Source organism: Mugil cephalus, chromosome 14 (genome assembly GCF_022458985.1).
Source record: "Mugil cephalus isolate CIBA_MC_2020 chromosome 14, CIBA_Mcephalus_1.1, whole genome shotgun sequence".
In the NCBI taxonomy this organism is placed as follows: domain Eukaryota; kingdom Metazoa; phylum Chordata; class Actinopteri; order Mugiliformes; family Mugilidae; genus Mugil; species Mugil cephalus.
This window is the reverse complement of record NC_061783.1, coordinates 14,937,884-14,955,444: the sequence shown is the minus strand read 5'-3', so window position 1 is coordinate 14,955,444 and position 17,561 is coordinate 14,937,884. Positions and strand designations below refer to the sequence as shown.

The window sequence follows — 17,561 nt, the reverse complement described above, 5'->3', positions numbered from 1 at the left end:
TGATGTCAAGTCTTTAACCTTTTAATAGGTTCATTGCAACGTAGAAGCTCTTACAATAAATCAAATGAATTTAATTTGGCTTAATGTTAGAATGGAGAAACTCTTTCGAGAGCAAAGTAATAAAAAAATTAAAAATAAAGTGATGCTCTCATTGTGACTCAGAAGTATCGAGAGAGTAAAAAAGGTTGGATTATGAGAATAAGAAACCTTAAGGAGCCTTATTTTCAATTCAAGAGCTAAAGAAAGTTTAAAAAAAACACAATGTTTTATTTATTCCTCACACATATCAGTTCACTGAGACAGAGAAGTATTTACACCAACTTGTTATTGACGTAAAATCTAGGACTATGACATTTGGAGAGCATCCCAGGCGGAAAATGGAGAATTTTATTATATTATAGTATCACCTTGTACTCAATAGTGTTGTTCCAAGTGTAAGAGTTTCCTGTTTAATTTTCATAAAGATATTGTTTCTCTGAGTTTGCTGTAAAAAATAAAATAATAAAAAAAAAAACTCAGAGCTCTGACCTTCCATCATGTGATAAATATAGATTCTCCTGACTGGAGCAAATCTTTGCAGACAGGTTCTCAAACCTTTTGGGCATTTTTCAAGAAAAATGATTTATTTAAACGACTGAAAAACTTCACAGATATTATGGTCCAACATTAAATATATATATTTTGCATATCTAGTACAGTGACATGGAGGGAAAAGAAAAACGAGCTCTTCAACAGACCTGGATCTCAACACTATGGAGTCAGTACATGAAGAGACAGAAGCAGGTGAGACAGATTAAAGCCACAGAGGAAACAGAGCAGGATCTTCCAGATGTACTGAGCAAAAGTGTCACTGCACGTACAAGTAAAAAAGAAGAAGAAGAATGAAAGCAAACTCTCTTTACTTTTATTTTTTCTTTCTTTTATTTTTTAGAACAGATACTGCTGTCATATTATTCACTCAAAGTGTGTGTGTGTGTAGTTGCTGGTGCGTTGTTTACATTTTTGTACATTTCCATATTTTCCTCTGAATTCAAGAATATTTACGACTATGAATAAATATTTTATTTAATCATCATTTAACATTTTCATTTCTGCAGTTGCGCATATTGTGGCTGATTTTCTAGAACAACAAGCAGCTGACGCTGATTCACACTGAGTTCAACTCAACGCGGCCTCAGACGCACCAGTGTGTGCGTGTTAGTGTATCAGCCCCTAGAGGGCGCAGCTGCTCTTTGTAATAGAACATCAAAGCCTCCAAATATAAAAGTTTGAAGTTTTCAGTGTTAAAAAATGATTCAAACCCCTACTCCCTATGTAGGCTGGTACTATATAGTGGACAATATAGTGAGCTGAATCCCAACGGCTTTCGGACACTACACGTATCATCGTTTGACGCGCAGTTAATGACGTCACTGGTTATTCCATTATAATTTACACATTAATAAAACGTGATCATTTTGTAAACAAATATGTGTGATGTTCACGAAATTAAAAAAAAATAATAATAAAATAAAATAAAAGTATGTTTAAAAGTTTCAAAAATGCCACTAACGACGACGCAGCCAGAGACGCAATGCATGATGGGATATCCACCAGCGTTGAGTGACCATCGGACGGTCACTACTTGTTGCAATGCTTTATGGGAAATTGTGAGTGCCCTATGTAGGGCATAGTTTTTTTCTACCACCTACTAAGAGGATAACAACATAAATGAGGCTACATTGAATTTTGAAAGATTTTAATTTGTTGAACAAGATGAAAATACTAATTATTATCACATACATTAGAAGGCATTTACTTAACAAATCGATGTCTCTTTGGCAAATTTGCTTCAAATTCATGCTTAACAACTTCATTTGATAAAAATCACAAAAGGCTACAGAAATCTGATCAATACCAGGGCAGCCAACATGTACGCTACTCTGATATATGTTGGCATTTTATCGAAGCAAAAAAGGGAAAGAGAAAAAAAGACCTGAACTTAACATTTCAATTATTTTTTCTGTCACTGATCATATGACTATACATAATCAACTGAGTTACTTTATGTCATCTGCAACAAAACATGTGATTAAATATAGAGAAAAGGGGAAAAACTGCAGCAATGATAAAATTGCCTTGATGGTTTGTGTTTTAAAAGCTGATTTTCTCTTCATAGAGCGACAGCAACAACAAAAGAACCCACCCGGTCACAAGGCCGACGTTCTGCAGCAGAAACATCAACCAGGGTCTCTTGTTGCTGGCATGGACCATGTTGGGCATCTGGAAGGACAAACAGGCCTTTTCAGTTCATGATACTTTGATGATCGCTACAGCACAACTTGTCAAGACTGTGAACATCAGCACTCACCATATCAACCAGTCCTACATACAGAAAGAGTCCTGCAGTAATGGCAGCTATCCACTGTTTGGTGGCAAGGTCAGTGGCGACAGACAGAGCGATGTACAGGCCGATGAACGAGACCATGGCGCTGCTAACGTTTAAAAGCAGAGCCTTGCGGACAGACAATCCACTGTGGAGCAAAATGGCAAAATCCCCTGGAGAGAAATGAGAGCAGAAGGATGACGTTAATGAATCGACACTAAGCGATCAAAGCGGGCTTCAGTTCCTGAGTGTGACATTCACCAAGTTCATGTGGTAGCTCGTGGCAGAAAACAGCCACAGAAGTGGCCAGACCAGACCTCCATGACAGGGAGAAAGCTGCACCGATTGCTAATCCATCTGCAAAGTTGTGGATCCCATCACCAATAGTTATCATGTAAGGCAGCAAACGTTGTTCTGTGGACACAAGCAGACACAAATATAGTTATAGTTTTTACTGTAGTAACCACAAAATTAGCACAGTTATTACACATTGATGAGATCGTGCTCGTTCTGGTGCAGGAAGTCACCTCTGGTGCGCTTTTTTGACTGTGGTTCCTCAACATCTTCATAGTCAACCTGAAATGAATCCATCACATAAATTAGAGAACATTCAGTAGCAAGTCGTGGTTTTGACATTAAGGCATTTGAAGTAGTACCATTTTAATGTATTCAACATCTCAGTTCAGACGTAAACAAGCTTCAGCATGTCTGTGATCATCAGTTGGGTTATATTATCCTAGATCAGGGCTGGGCAATTCATTTCTACAGGGGGCCACATGAAAAATCTGAAGTGTGTTGGAGGGCCAAACCAAACGATAACTTGAACGTAATTTGCTCAATATTAATTTTCTCCCATTGTAAAAAGCAGTAAATTATATATGCTGATAAGCTGCTACTGGTAATCAGAATTATAAGAATATTCTGTAAATATTTATTTAAATTTATGAGTTTTGGTGTAGGTTGAAGAGGAAAATGAAACACAATCGATCTGTAGTTTTGAATATAACGCATTGGAATGTTAGAAACTTTGTCCTCTTTTGAAAACGTCAGTGGACCAAGGAGGGACCATGTAGCTACATGAACTATTTTCTGTATTTCAATAAATCTCAATAAATGTTTAACCCTTTAAGACCTGAATGTCCGTCTTCCCACAAAGAGAAGCTTACTGTATTTGAATTACCGTAACTCCCCGATGGACAATATTTAAGTTGAGCTTTCTAGAAAAAACGCTGCCATTACGGTAATGATGGCGCACCGTTGCTGTCGGCTGCAGGTTGGAGAGCAACGATCGCGGAGCCCCAGCAAGAGAGAGTTGTTTGAAGGAATTTGTTGGTAAAAACAAAGTTAGTTATACCCTTGAGATGTCTCGAAGGTCTTTCAGGCAAACGCACAACTAACCAGTGTTCACTCACAATGAATACTGTCAATAGCGCAAACCACTGTGACTTACGGTAATTCATAATTGGCCGCTTTGACGGATGCCAGCAATCCGTTCAGGCTTTTGAGGGTAAATAGATGGCAAGAGGCTGTTTCAATCTTACTTTTTGAAGAATTAACGAACGAACAGTGCCATGACGTAAATAATACATCATGGCTCAAAATAAAAGCAACACAGTCGTACTGCATGCACAGCATAAATACTTGTTCATTTGTGTTTATGACTGACATACCGCGGGCCAGACAGGAATGCCCAAAGGGCCATATGTGGCCCGCGGGCCGTAAAATGCCCAGGTCTGTCCTAGATCCATTTTACCCCAAGCAGTAGCATTTGCAAGACCGGTTTGTTTTCCGCTCTGTATCTTCCAAGTGTCTCCCAGATTCAATGTTAATTGTTCCTTACCAGATCTGCTTTTGACGCTGATTGTTGTTTTTGTTTCCTTTCCTGCTGATACATCTCTAAAACTCTCCCATGGTCACAGTGGTGAGGCTCAGATTCTTCCTAAAAAGACAGAGACAAATAAATCATTAGCCCATTAATAAATCATGAGCATCGTGATGTGTATGATGCTACGACTGCACTTGTCATTTTCCTCACCGCATGGTGATGCTGATGATGGTGGTGGTTTTTATATGTGATCAGAGAGAAAAGAGTTTCCATCAGGTAAAAGCAGTAGATCCCAGCTACCAGTACCAACATCTTGTATGTGTAGTCTGGAGTTCCTTCCTCGTGACTGTGGTCGTGGTGGCTGTCGTTGTCCGAGTGCACATGTAGGCCCAGGAACTAGACAAAGACAAGAAGAAAAGAAGAAAAATAAGTTTGTGCTCCGCAAGAATCAACATGATTGTTAAAGTCACGCCAAAGCTAATGATTTAATGAAACTACGGTTTCCCCAGTCCACAGCTTAAAAACTGTGCAGCTTAAAAACTGAGCAACTGCACATATGTGCATGTTGTCAGAATATGAGCCTCTTTATGATGATGACAGTCCCTCACCATGGGCAGCAGGTGCAGTAGGGCGTCTCCAGTCAGTGTGCCTACAGCCAGGCTGATACAAAACTGGATGCATAGCTGGAAGACGTTGGTACAGGAGGTAAACAGCAGCACCACAATGCCAAACATGGACGTGAGTGTGATCACCACATTGGCAAGAGTTGCATAGAGGTATCCTGTAAGAATAGGAAAGAAAGAAAAATGGGGTTAGCTTAGAAGAGACTCGTGTACATCTACAGGGCTCCTCCTCTCCTCCGCAGTCAGTGTTGGAGGGGATTGTGTGGTTGTCTAGGGAGTTGTTCCTCCCGTGCACAATGCACTTACTCTCAGTCCGGGATAGCCCATCGGACTGCACTGGTTCTGTGACGTGTGCGCAGGCTCCACTCAGGATCTGCTGGATGAGTGCGGGGCTGAGCTGAGCCATGTCGGGCCGAGCCAGAGCAGAGGAGGCAGAACTGTTTTCCGGCAAATCGTAGATGAGGATAAGCTCTTCAGCTGAGAAACAATACTGGGATGGGAGAACAGATTGGTTAGATTTTAAATATCACCCTCAATTTTGAATGGTATTGTGTATTCTTGTGTGTTTCCATGCTGGTACCTGCTCCCAGGTGCTGTTTTCCTCATGATGCTCGTGATCGCTGCTTTTCCACCGCCTCTGACTTCTGTGATCATGATCGGTGTGATCTTCCACGTGTTCATGTCCAATGTTCAGGCTCCTCATAAGAGTCTCCAGATCTGCAGAAGCAAAGCAGTACCAGAGAGTCAAATGGTTTTCCGGTAGCAAGCGCTGATAACACGTCTAGTTTTCCCAAACATTTATGTGTAAATCCTTGCGAGTGCTCTGCATTTTTGTGTTTAAGTGGCTTTCAGTGTCTGGGTGATGAGTCTTTCCGCTTCATTTACCCTCAACAGTGAAATAGTTTGACGCGGTGAGTCGGCCCATGATGAAGTCCAGGAAGAAACTCTCCTCGGGAAGAACACGGAAGCAGTCACCCAGCAGAGCGTGATACAGGACGCGGCCCAAAACTGCACCCACTATCTGTGTGTGGTCTCCGTGGACGGCCCTCATGATGTCACTGGCTGTCACGCACATCTGGTTGCCATGGTGATAAGGAAGAGAGGAGACAAAGCAAAAATTAAGCTACTTAACCCTGGTCATTCTTCACGTATTTATAAAATGTAATATTAAGTTTGAGATTCTGACTCGCATGCAACTCACTAAAACTTTGGAGAGACTCTTTTATGTTTTCTTAACTTGTTCAGTCTTTTCCTGAAATGAACACTTCACCCTGTGGCCATTGAACATGTACATTGTTGCTATGGGTTCCTCATTTAGTTGGTTGTTTGAGAAATTCAATCTCAAGTTGAATCTAGTCCCAACTTTTGAGAAATGTGATTGATAATGATTATGGTTTCCTCCTGTGGCTTTTGTTTTTTCTTTGTCCTGTTAATTAACCTTTCCATTTCATCATGAGTACGGTAGGATCATAGCAACAGATTCGACCACAGGTGTGTAGACTGGGGCTCAGTTTAGACGTACGCTTACCTCATGGTGTGAGGGCTCATAATGATGGCGAAGCTCTTGAAGGAGAGCCTCCAACGCCTCGACGTCTGTGTGCATGTGGTCATGGTCGTGGTGTGGCTGGTGGTGATCTCTGTGTACGAGGTTGTGTAGAAAGTGTTCGGCTTCCGCTTTCCACTTCCCCTGACTTGTGGCGTTGCAGACCAGACCAGGGGCAGAAAGGTAAAGGACGCAGCCGGCAGCGAGACTCGTGAACTGAGATACGTCGACGGTTATGTCTTCTGTGCTGTGTTTGGCCTCTGGCTTGCGGTGGATGGAGGAGTTGCCGATGAGCTGATGCACAGAGCCGGCCAGATCACACTGTGAAGCATTCAAAGACAGAAACATACAGGTGATAAACCAATAAGAGAATATTTGCTAATTCAATAATCTCAAGTCATTTACAGAGAACGATGCCGTAGAGATGCCAAGAGAAGTAGAGTTGATTCGTGTTGTTCAGTTAAATTATGCGCAATTACTTCTACAGAACAGACAACAACCTATAATCTAATGACGCCATGAATATCAGCTCTTTTATTATCTTTTACCAGATACAGTGTTTTCTGATAACAAGTACGGCCGAAACCAGGCGTCAATATAATTGGAATAAAGTGCCATTAAAAAGCTGACAAACATCAGTCCGGACCCATAAACTATGACAACAGAGAGGAAAACAAGTTAAAGAGGACAAAGTTTCATAAACTCCATTTAAACCTTGTCCTTTTCCTCCAAATGACGGAACTTTCCCCGTCACTGAAATTTTCCACCTAAATTCAATAAAGATGAAAAACACTGTAAAACATTACAGCCCCAACAACATTTTTCTTCTCTTTAACTACAACCAAAAAAAAATATATATAGTTTTTAATACTAATCTCAATTTAACAAGTTTTCTAAGCTTAAACTTAAAGTAAGCCATTGTCTTGACTTCTTGTGAGTTTTGTCTGTGTGGTCCATGTTCATTTAACTCAAGTCTTTAAGTTTTAAGTTGTGATGGAGGACGAGGAAAGGTGATATGATCTGAATACTGGGAAATGTAGAGGCTTCTGCCATATTTTGCAATTTTCTTAATTAGATAGAGCTAATTATATAGAGTGGTAATACCTTTGAAATGAGGTCATACAAAAGAAGATTAAAACCACGGTATCACAACATTGGAAGAAATATGGGCACCATGCGTGTCGGCGGATTTTAGGACCCTTTTGTCACAATTTTATTTTATTTTTTTGGTGGATCAGATTTTAATTGCCTCTTCTCTAAACGGCCTAAATAAAATAACTTGCCATTACTCATCAAGATGGGAAATCTCAGCAGAAACAAAAACTTTACTGCTCTCAGTTAAAATGGCCATTGACAAGAATTGTGAGTTCATTTGACCAAATAAAATGGGTTTTCTTTAATGGATAATGTCACCTAATAAGTTGTATTAACACACAGCAACAAATTAAAACAAGAAATGATCATAAGTTATAACCTAATCTTTTGAGTTGAAACAGATTTTCTTTGGGTTGAGTTAACTCACATTTCTACTGCATATATATAAATATATATATTATTTTACTTTTAACTGAAAAAATAGATCATTAATAGTTGACAAAACCGTAACTGACCCCTGCATGTCTGGATATCAGTGAGGGTAAGTCTGAAAATACATATTTTTCCTCTTTTCCTTTTATGTGACCTCTCACGACTCTTTCTTCTTTTACTGTGGAACAAGTTGGATTTATTGCTTTACTGGACTTCTTTAACGCAGTTATTCTTTAACATTTATTATTATTAACAGTAACTAACCATTTCAGTCAATAATTAATGCAATGGCGTTCTTTACATCTCATAGATCATGGCTCTATGAGGATAATTTACTCTTGTTTTTCACAAAAAATGCACATTAAAACTTTTTTATTATTTGTTCATTTAACAACATTTAAACGGCATCCAGTGTTCAGTCTCCATCTCTTTACTTTCGTCCATTTTTCACTGCCAACCAGTCAAAGTGTTTGACCGTAGATATTTATCAGCCACGCACTTTACAGCAGACATGAAGTCCAAGGACTTCACTGACACTCGCTGATAAAGTCTAAGTGACCTAGGAACACGTTAATGTCTATATACTGTACATTACACAATAAATCTGTTATAAAATATTAGTTTAAGACATTAAACGCCCCAACAGCAAAAAAAGGGCTGGTTCTTATATTTAACCGTTATAGATTTAAAGGCCTTGATCCGAATTTAATGTGAGTTTCTTACTTTAAACAAGATTATTTGCTGTTTTTTAGAAACTTTGAGCAGAAACATTTGCCCAGATGAAGTGATACAAGGTACGGGCTACACTGTCAGCCTCCATCCATAGACTTAAGACACTCAGAAATTTAAAATAAGGGACTAACAGTGCAGGAAATAATAGCACTATAGCAATAATAAAGAAGAAACTAAAGTTTAAAGCTTGTTTTTTATGTGCAATATTACAACAACAATGTTAGCACAGTACAGTAAGATTGTATTTTGGGTACTGAGTATTCATTACAGGTTTGTCTTATGTTTCAGATACCTTGTTATGTTTTTTTTTTATTATTATGATTATTATTTACTGTCTAAAGTCATTCAATCGGTATTCACATATATTTTATTCTGTAGATGCCCAAAAATGTTCCCCCCGCCTACAGTTAGATTCGAAACTCATAACAGATGACAAGACTGTAGGATTAAAATATGAAATAATTTTTACCTATGACAAACAAATATATCTGTGAATACGTATATTCTGTTGAGTTCTTTCTTTTCGCTAGTCTCATAAAATTAGTTTTGGGAGTTTTCAACTTCTTTTTTCATCTACAAAAAGATAAGTGTTGTAATACAATGTGAAAGCATTTTCTTTTCTTTTCTTTTCTTTTCTTTTCTTTTCTTTTCTTTTCTTTTCTTTTCTTTTCTTTTCTTTAAAGAAGCTGAAAAGCTTCTCATGACTAGTTAATGAGTGGTTTGGTGAACAGGTAGCGCTGGTGAATGGCTTTTGGACCTCGACCCCTCTCCTCCGCCTGCAGTCAGACCTGGCTGTCTAACCTGCCCGCCGCACTGTTAGCCCAATAAAACTTACCTTTTCACACGACACTTCAGCGCACTGCACACGTTTCTCCAGTGTATTAAAGAGGGAGCGAAGCGACTCCCCGGTCAGATGGTGCTGCCCTGGAGACAGGACACTGACCACGTCTCCATAAACCTCCTCCAAAGCAGGAGAACCTGACACAGAACCGAACTGGCTCCAACCAGAAAACAGAAAAAGAAGGAGCAGCGAGGAAAACATGTTTCTTTGAAGATAACTTATGTAGAAGTGGTTGATGAAAATAGAAAAGATGAAGTCTTTAAATGGTCAGACAGAAGCTGATACTGTCCCAAGGTATTTCTACGGACACATTGAGCCTTATAGAGCTCAGCTCACGGCTGTTATCAGCCTCTATGCACCTGGACTCTGGATTGTGATTGGCTAGGACGTGGCTTGTGCTGTCCTATACCTGTCTATTAAAAACCACTGTCACTTGTGCACGCAGATGATTAAGGTCTCACACATACCCTCTGAAACGTAACAGCTCACTTACTTGTGATGTCAAGTCTTTAACCTTTTAATAGGTTCATTAAAACGTAGAAGCTCTTACAATAAATCAAATGAATTTAGTTTGGCTTAATGTTAGAATGGAGAAACTCTTTCGAGAGCAAAGTAATAAAAAAATTAAAAATAAAGTGATGCTCTCATTGTGACTCAGAAGTATCGGGAGAATAAAAAGTTTGGATTATGAGAACTTGTTGAAAAAAAAAACCTTAAAGAGCCTTATTTTCAATTCAAGAGCTAAAGAAAGTTTAGAAAAACAACATGTTTTATTTATTCCTCACACATATCAGTTCATTGAGACAGAGAACTATTTACACCAACTTGTTATTGACGTAAAATCTAGGACATTTGGAGAGCATTCCAGGCGGAAAATGGAGAATTTTATTATAGTATCACCTTGTACTCAGTAGTGTTGTTCCAAGTGTAAGAGTTTCCTGTTTTATTGTCCATAAAGATACTGTTTCTCTGAGTTTGCTGTAAAAAAAAAAAAAAAAAAAAAAAGCTCAGAGCTCTGACCTTCCATCGTGTGATAAATATAGATTCTCCTGACTGGAGTAAATCTTTGCAGACAGGTTCTCAAACCTTTTGGGCATTTTTCAAGAAAAAATATTTATTTCGACAACTGAAAAACTTGGTCCAATATTAAATATATATATATATATTGCACATCTAGAAAGATATCAGTTTGACAAGTATGTTCAGTGACATGGAGAAAAAAAAAAAACGAGCTATTCAACAGATGATCTGGATCTCAACACTATGGAGTCAGTACATGAAGAGACAGAAGCAGGTGAGACAGATTAAAGCCACAGAGGAAACAGAGCAGGATCTTCCAGATGTACTGAGCAAAAGTGTCAATGCACGTACAAGTAAAAAAGAAGAAGAAGAATGAGAGCAAACTCTCTTTACTTTTATTTTTTCTTTCTTTTTTTTTAGAACAGATAGTGCTGTCATATTATTCACTCAAAGTGTGTGTGTGTAGTTGCTGATGCGTTGTTTACATTGTTGTACATTTCCATATTTTCCTCTGAATTCAAGAATATTTACGACTATGAATAAATATTTTATTTAATGATAATTTAATATTTTCATTTCTGCAGTTGCGCATATTGTGGCTGATTTTCTAGAACAACGCGCAGCTGACGCTGATTCACACTGAGTTCAACTCAACGCGGCCTTAGACGCATCAGTGTGTGCGTGTTAGTGTATCAGCCGCTAGAGGGCGCAGCTGCTCTTTGTAATAGAACATCAAAGCCTCCAAATATAAAAGTTTGAAGTTTTCAGTGTTAAAAAATGATTCAAACTACAAGAATCATTTGAAGAAAGGCGTAAATATGACAACACTGTCACAATATAGTCAATAAATTGTTAAAAAAAAGTATTCGTACAAACAGTTTAATAATTATTTTAGCTACAGCAGGTATGTCAATTGCTATTAATATCTTGTATGACCCTATTAAGTTCAGGATTCACTGGCGTTAGATCATTTGTTTTTACCTTTTGACTTTTTTCTATCATATCATCACTCCGGTCAGCAGCAGTACCGACTTAAAATATTGAGAACACTGAACCAAGAACCCTGGTTAATAAAATTAACTGCACACAAAAGTGAGTTTCATTTAATTTTACAGTCTTTTAGTTATTTGGCTGTATTTTGTTTTATTGCTTAAAGTTTAGCTGTAATTATTACAGTCTGAAATGTGAACGGGAACCATGTCAGCAGTCATGACACTCGCTGTCGGCCTCCGAAATCACTGAAGGGAAGGATATTGACTTGATTGGCTGCACATCACTTCACACACACAAACAGACAGCACACACACGCACACACAAGCTCGCTCATGGCATGGGACTCTGGACATCTGCCCCCGATAACACACGCACGCACGCACGCACACACACACACACACACACGCAGTAGTACTACTGCTAATCTTTGAGACGAAGCCCACACTGTCCGGTGACCTGCTTTCACACACCCCCATTGTCGTGTCACTCTCTGTTATGTCGTCTGTCAGACAAACCTGTAGATGTTCTCAACGCACACATTCATCAAGTCCAACACTGTACACACACACATCACTTCAGAAGACATGGACAGAAACCCCACAAATGTACAATAAGTACATCCATATTCAACACTATTTCAAGGATATTGGGAGGATATAGGAGGATATTTGATAAATGCATATTTTAAAGACAGGAAACACACAACAGAAATACACTGTACATACAGTGAATCACCAGGTCTAACTTTATAAATAGATGTGAATTAGAAATTAGAGAGCAAATGACAAAACCTCAGCCATCTATCATGATTTTCTCACATGAGTTCTCACCTCGTCTCATCTCTGTGATTTGAGATAAAAAAATAATAAAAATAAAATCTCCTTAAACTCCATTGTCCAGAAATGTTTAAACAGCTGATATTAAATGTTAATCTTCACCAAATGAAACAAAAAAGAACACAAATAAGACAGTAAGACCATTTTAACTGCAAAAACGGTACAAAACTACCAGAAAAGCTTCACAGATGATTCAGCAAATATATGTTCTTACTTCTAGTTGTCATTCTTCTAAATCGAAACGGTTCTCTAAGAGGCCTTCAGTTTGGGACTGTGGTCTGAGGCAAACGTTAAGAAACGCTATACATTATTTAGGGCCATCTTTATCCCCTCCCTCCCCCCCAACTCTCTCTCCATCCCTCGTGCTTTCTTTGTCTCCCCCGCTCTCTTGAACACACTCGTTGCCTGGCCTCAGCCCTACTTTCTTTCTGAGGCTGATGTTTCCATTACAGAAATAAAAGCATGACGGCTAATCCAGTTATATGTTCCCTGGACGACGACAACCCCCCCACCCCCAAAACACACACACATGCACACAGACATACACGAGATGGCTAACATATGCACAAGTTGCAAGCGGACTAGTGACTGCAGACACAAGGGCACTCAACACCAGCGCACATCCAAGCACAAGGGTGAATGTGTGTTGGTGTGAGACCTCCCGTCGAGAAGAAGACACACTGAGCTTTCTGGAGCTCAGGAAAAAGAAAAAAAGAAAAAATACCAAAACTGGTAATCCACACACACAATCTCCCAAGACAATTTCCCACAGAGCTGTACATCCTTCCCATGGAGTGAGAACGTATCACGAACAAGGGGAAATAAAGGAAAGGAAGAATCTCTCACACTCTCCACTCACTTTCTCTGTCTCTCGTTAATCGTCATCAAGGACATCACTAGAGAGAGTTCATTTAGATGTTACATGTTGAGGGAGGGGATAGTGGATTGAGGCCTTAAGCTGAAAACCACCTGAACTTTACCAAACATGGCACAATCTTTATCTCGTATCGACCACGACGGGTTACTCTGCAGGATTTTTCCTCAGGCCATTGCAAAATCATGCAGCAGTCTCTAATCTCAACCTTTAAACCCCCAGAAACAAGTGAGCCTACACTTCCCATCATGCAACTCACTCATACTTTACTTTTCGTCTATAACCGTTGTTATGTTAACGCCGTGGATGCAGCAGGATGTTCCTTTAAAATGTAACAAAAATGTAAAAATAACAAAAACAAGCATATAGAAGATGTTCTTCACATGATGATTTTGATATTGGTGCGAAACCTGCGTTTCACCTGCACAGCAGCTGATATTTACTTATTATTTGCCCACTCTTTGAAGGTTTCCATTCTCCCTGGTGAATTTAATGCTTTCATTACCTTAGTGAAGGTTGAAGGTCAAGCATTTTTCTTTTCATCTGCAGTCCAATACATGTTTTCGAGCTTGTATATCTCAAACAGACTTAATTAAATAAATCAAATACAATTTAGATTCATATGTGATTGAGCCACTTTTCAGAGCTGAACGTTGTTAAGAAGTAAAGGTGTAAAACTCTCTCAAAATAAGAAAGAAATAATTTTGTGTATTCTGTCCCGGAAATATCTTCTGAATCTATCATCGCCTGGAGTTCGACGTGAAGTCGTGCTCCCTTGAGAGGGTATTTTTCTTCTCATTCTAACCTTTTGCCAGTCACACTGTAGGATATTAGTCAATGAATCAAACTTAAAACACCACAATGACAGAAGCTCTTGGCAAACGTATCTTATCCTATAACATTTCCTGTGTTATACATACATACCCTGATGAAGACACAAAAGTAGAGGCGTCGTGCAGGCTATTGCTGCACAGGGCCTCTTTGTTAGTGGATCAGGATTCGAAATCCAAGACGTAAAGCAGTAAAAACAGCTGTTTAGACCATACAATGAAATACCTACTTTGCAAATATCCCTTACTAGCAACACCAAATAAATAAAGGAAATATAAAACCTTCCTTCTACGCGGAGATGTTTTGATTTAGTGCTCAAACAGCTCCCCCTTCTGGAGAAAAGTAGAAACTGCTCCTTTAAACTGAGAACTTTGCTTCATTAATTTTTTTCATCCATAACCTCTCCCCTTTATTAATATCACATTTAGTTTTCTTCCAAATATTCAATATTTTAGACCTTTTGTTTTTCCTCCACTCATTCACTTTGTTAAGTCCAGTGATGGACGTGTGATGGAGGGAGTGGTTATGTAAACAGCAAAGGAGGAAGTAAAGAAGAAGTGAAAAGGGGCACTGAACAGTGAAGATGAAGGGAGGACAGAATATATGAGACAGGCAGAGGGCAGGTATGTCCTACATGCAGGGACACTCTAGGTCATTCTAGATAATTATACAACCAAACATTTATTAATTCACTGGATTAACCCTTACATGCCTGGTCTCAGTTTGTTCTGTGAACAACAAGACAGTAAACACACACACATACACACAGTGTAGCCCTGTACTTACACTGTATGCTAACTTTAACTGGCATGTAAGTGCTCTTTAACGTTCATTGATTGACTTAATTATGCCCTTTAACGAGGACACTATTTATTCTGATATCTAATTTAAGGGTCGTTACGACACTTAATTGTCCTGGAAATGACCGCACGAGTTGAAAAGTGGCGTCCGTCGGGATTAAAGTGTGTGAGTGAGTGTCCTCGCTTTCCTAATGCACAGGGTGTGTGCGTCACACATGCTGCTGTGTGCATTTGTCTGGTAAGCGGGTTGTACAAGAGCGAGGAATTAGCTGATTAACATGTTTTATTTTGCTGGTGTGTAGACTGCGTTGAGTAGATCTTTGCAGGATATGGGTGAAACACGTGTTACTTTTCAAATGGTTTCGTAAAAGTGTATTTTTAAGCAGGATTTTGCACGGTTATAAGCTGGAGCCACTGCCACAGTTTTATTCCAATGTGGCCATTTCCATCCTGCTGCCCAATTTGCCCTTTGGCGTCCCTGCAGAACACATTTTAAGTACTCACGACTCACAGCTCAACAGGGTTCAGCTGTGAGTGTGTGTTTCAGTCCCTGGATGAAGTGTGTGTGCGACTCCACGCCACTGCAGCAGGATTTGTCGAATGCACCACGGTCTTTGCAAACGTACTGAGGACTTCCTGTTGAGCACCTTTTATTTGGAGCTTCTTCTTCCTCTTATGAAATATTAACAGGTCAAAAAAACGTGGCGATGGACAAATCATCTAGTGAGTTGAATTGTTTTGCAGTTTTATTGATTTCACCTCAGTGAAGCCGAGGACGGGGGAAAGACAGTGAGTCCGAAAACTGATTTTAAGGAGAGCGACTGGAGGTGGCACATGGGATATGTGGAAAGATGTTGACGCACTTCATAGAGATGGACTTCATGGGTGCTGACTGCACGTCATTTTAACCGCCTTTAATGCAATAATATCGATATTAGCAGCTTTTAGTCCAAAGTTATTTATGGTTATTGGTCAAATTAGTTCTCAAATCTTAAATTCTTTAACCTTGCAGATGGACCGCATGCTGATGGGGAGCGAGGGAGTATTAAACAAAATAGATGGAGGAGAGGACTACAGAGAGAGAGAGAGAGAGAGAAAGAGAGGGAGAAAAAAGGAATTAAAAAAATCCCTACTTAAAAATAATAACCATGTCATGGCCTGATTGGTTTGGTTTTTCCCATATTTAACTCAGTGGACTGGGAAATGAGACATGGTGGCAGGCTGAAGGAGAGACGGGGGGAGGGGGAGGGAGGTGAAGGAGAGAAGAAACATTTGTTTCGTATTTGAAAGGTGAGAGAAAGAATAAAAGAATAAGATGAAAATGGAATAAAAGCAGAGGGAAGTCAGAAATGTTATTTATTGAGAAAAGAAAAGGAGATTTCATGCAAAGCTCAGTTTTTTTTAATGAACCAGATTGAATCAGCCATATTACTTATATATATATATATATATATATATATATTATATATATATATATATATATATATATATAATATATAAACACATATATTGAGTGATTTGGTCTGTGCATCAGCTGCAAGAACCTTAAACAAATTCCAGTCCATCGTGAGTAATGTCCACCAGCCTCTACACGACACCATAGTCACACAGAGAAACTCGTTTGCTGCGGTTTCTGTCCTGCCTCCAATAAGACAGAGTTTATATGAACATGAACGTGTTGCATTAATCAGATTAATGGTATTACAGCAACACAACCAGTCTGGAAACTCAAACTATCATGTAACTAGACATGAAACAGGAAAGAATGAATGAATGGTAAAAAGGGAAAGATAGGGAATGAAATATGGTTAATGGACTTTGTTTATGTTGGAAATATTTTTTTATTTTCTTTAAAAAAATTCCTTCTGTTGATTTTAATTTTTGCATAAGAAAATGAAATGATCGGAAAACCCAAACTATAACTTGGCTGAAAACTGTTCAAACAACGAATAACAATAGATCTGCCCACAATTTTACTTCAGAAACGACCAGATAACTGGCTCTGAAGAAAAGCACAGCTGTGGTCGCATAATGAAACGCGAGAGGGCCGGGGTTAGTGGAAGATTCGGTTTACCTCGCGCGAAGCATCAATGGATGCTGAGGCGTGAGCGCTGCAGAGGCACAAAGAGAATCTCGCTGAAGGCCGAGTCCGAGCTGGATACAAATGAAGGCTCTGGTTTGCCTCATTACACCAGCCTTTAGCTCGGCCTCAGACAAGAAGTAATGAGCAGCAGGACAGCTAGTCATTAGCCTAAATAGCTGCAATGGCAAAGGAAAGTCACACTGCTCTCAGAAGGTGATGCTTAAAAGGCTCGGTGAGAAAATGTTTAGCTTCCTCCCGTTTCTAACTGGGTCCCCTGAATTGAACATCACACACAGGCTCTCTCTGTTTGATTATTAGTACTACTTGCAGACCTAGGAATACGCAATTCGCCAAGTGTCATTGAGCAATACTGTGTCACAGGTTATGATATAATCTGATTTATTATTCACAACAAAATGATCTCCCTTCCTTTAAGCGGATTCACAAAGCTGCGGGCACGTAAAGGAAATACTCCGAGTGGAAAAACTGCAACATGAACTTTGATTTCACGCTTCTGGTGCATAAACTGTATATGAGAGGGAGTGAGACTCTGATTTCACGCCTCCAGCAGAGCCGGGAACGTGCGACGAGCCTCCATGAGAGAGAAAGAGAGAGAGAGAGAGGGGAGAAGAAAAAGAAGACTAAATATGAATTCATGATTATAAAAC

The 17,561-nt window shown here is 39.3% G+C and overlaps 1 protein-coding gene across 1 annotated transcript; it reads right to left on the bottom strand.

The window, feature by feature from the left end:
- Positions 1 to 1,732: 1,732 nt before the first annotated feature.
- On the bottom strand, positions 1,733 to 10,010 carry LOC125020195 (zinc transporter ZIP4-like). The gene is made up of 12 exons (XM_047605502.1): positions 9,451 to 10,010; positions 6,342 to 6,677; positions 5,699 to 5,888; positions 5,394 to 5,530; positions 5,120 to 5,303; positions 4,799 to 4,971; positions 4,401 to 4,586; positions 4,206 to 4,304; positions 2,893 to 2,941; positions 2,627 to 2,779; positions 2,351 to 2,538; positions 1,733 to 2,262 (listed from the first exon to the last, which is right to left on the bottom strand). The coding sequence occupies exons 1-12, from the start codon at positions 9,655 to 9,657 to the stop codon at positions 2,134 to 2,136; spliced, it is 2,031 nt and encodes a 676-aa protein (XP_047461458.1). The 5' UTR covers positions 9,658 to 10,010; the 3' UTR covers positions 1,733 to 2,133.
- Between the last annotated feature and the right edge of the window lie 7,551 nt (positions 10,011 to 17,561).

Excerpts from the sequence above, each read along its gene's own strand:
- LOC125020195 (XM_047605502.1), bottom strand. The coding sequence starts at position 9,657 with ATGTTTTCCTCGCTGCTCCTTCTTTTTCTGTTTTCTGGTTGGAGCCAG. Across the intron at positions 4,972-5,119 it reads TGGGCTATCCCGGACTGAGA|GATACCTCTATGCAACTCTT; the intron begins GTAAGTGCATTG and ends CTATTCTTACAG. Across the intron at positions 2,539-2,626 it reads CGAGCTACCACATGAACTTG|GGGATTTTGCCATTTTGCTC; the intron begins GTGAATGTCACA and ends ATTTCTCTCCAG.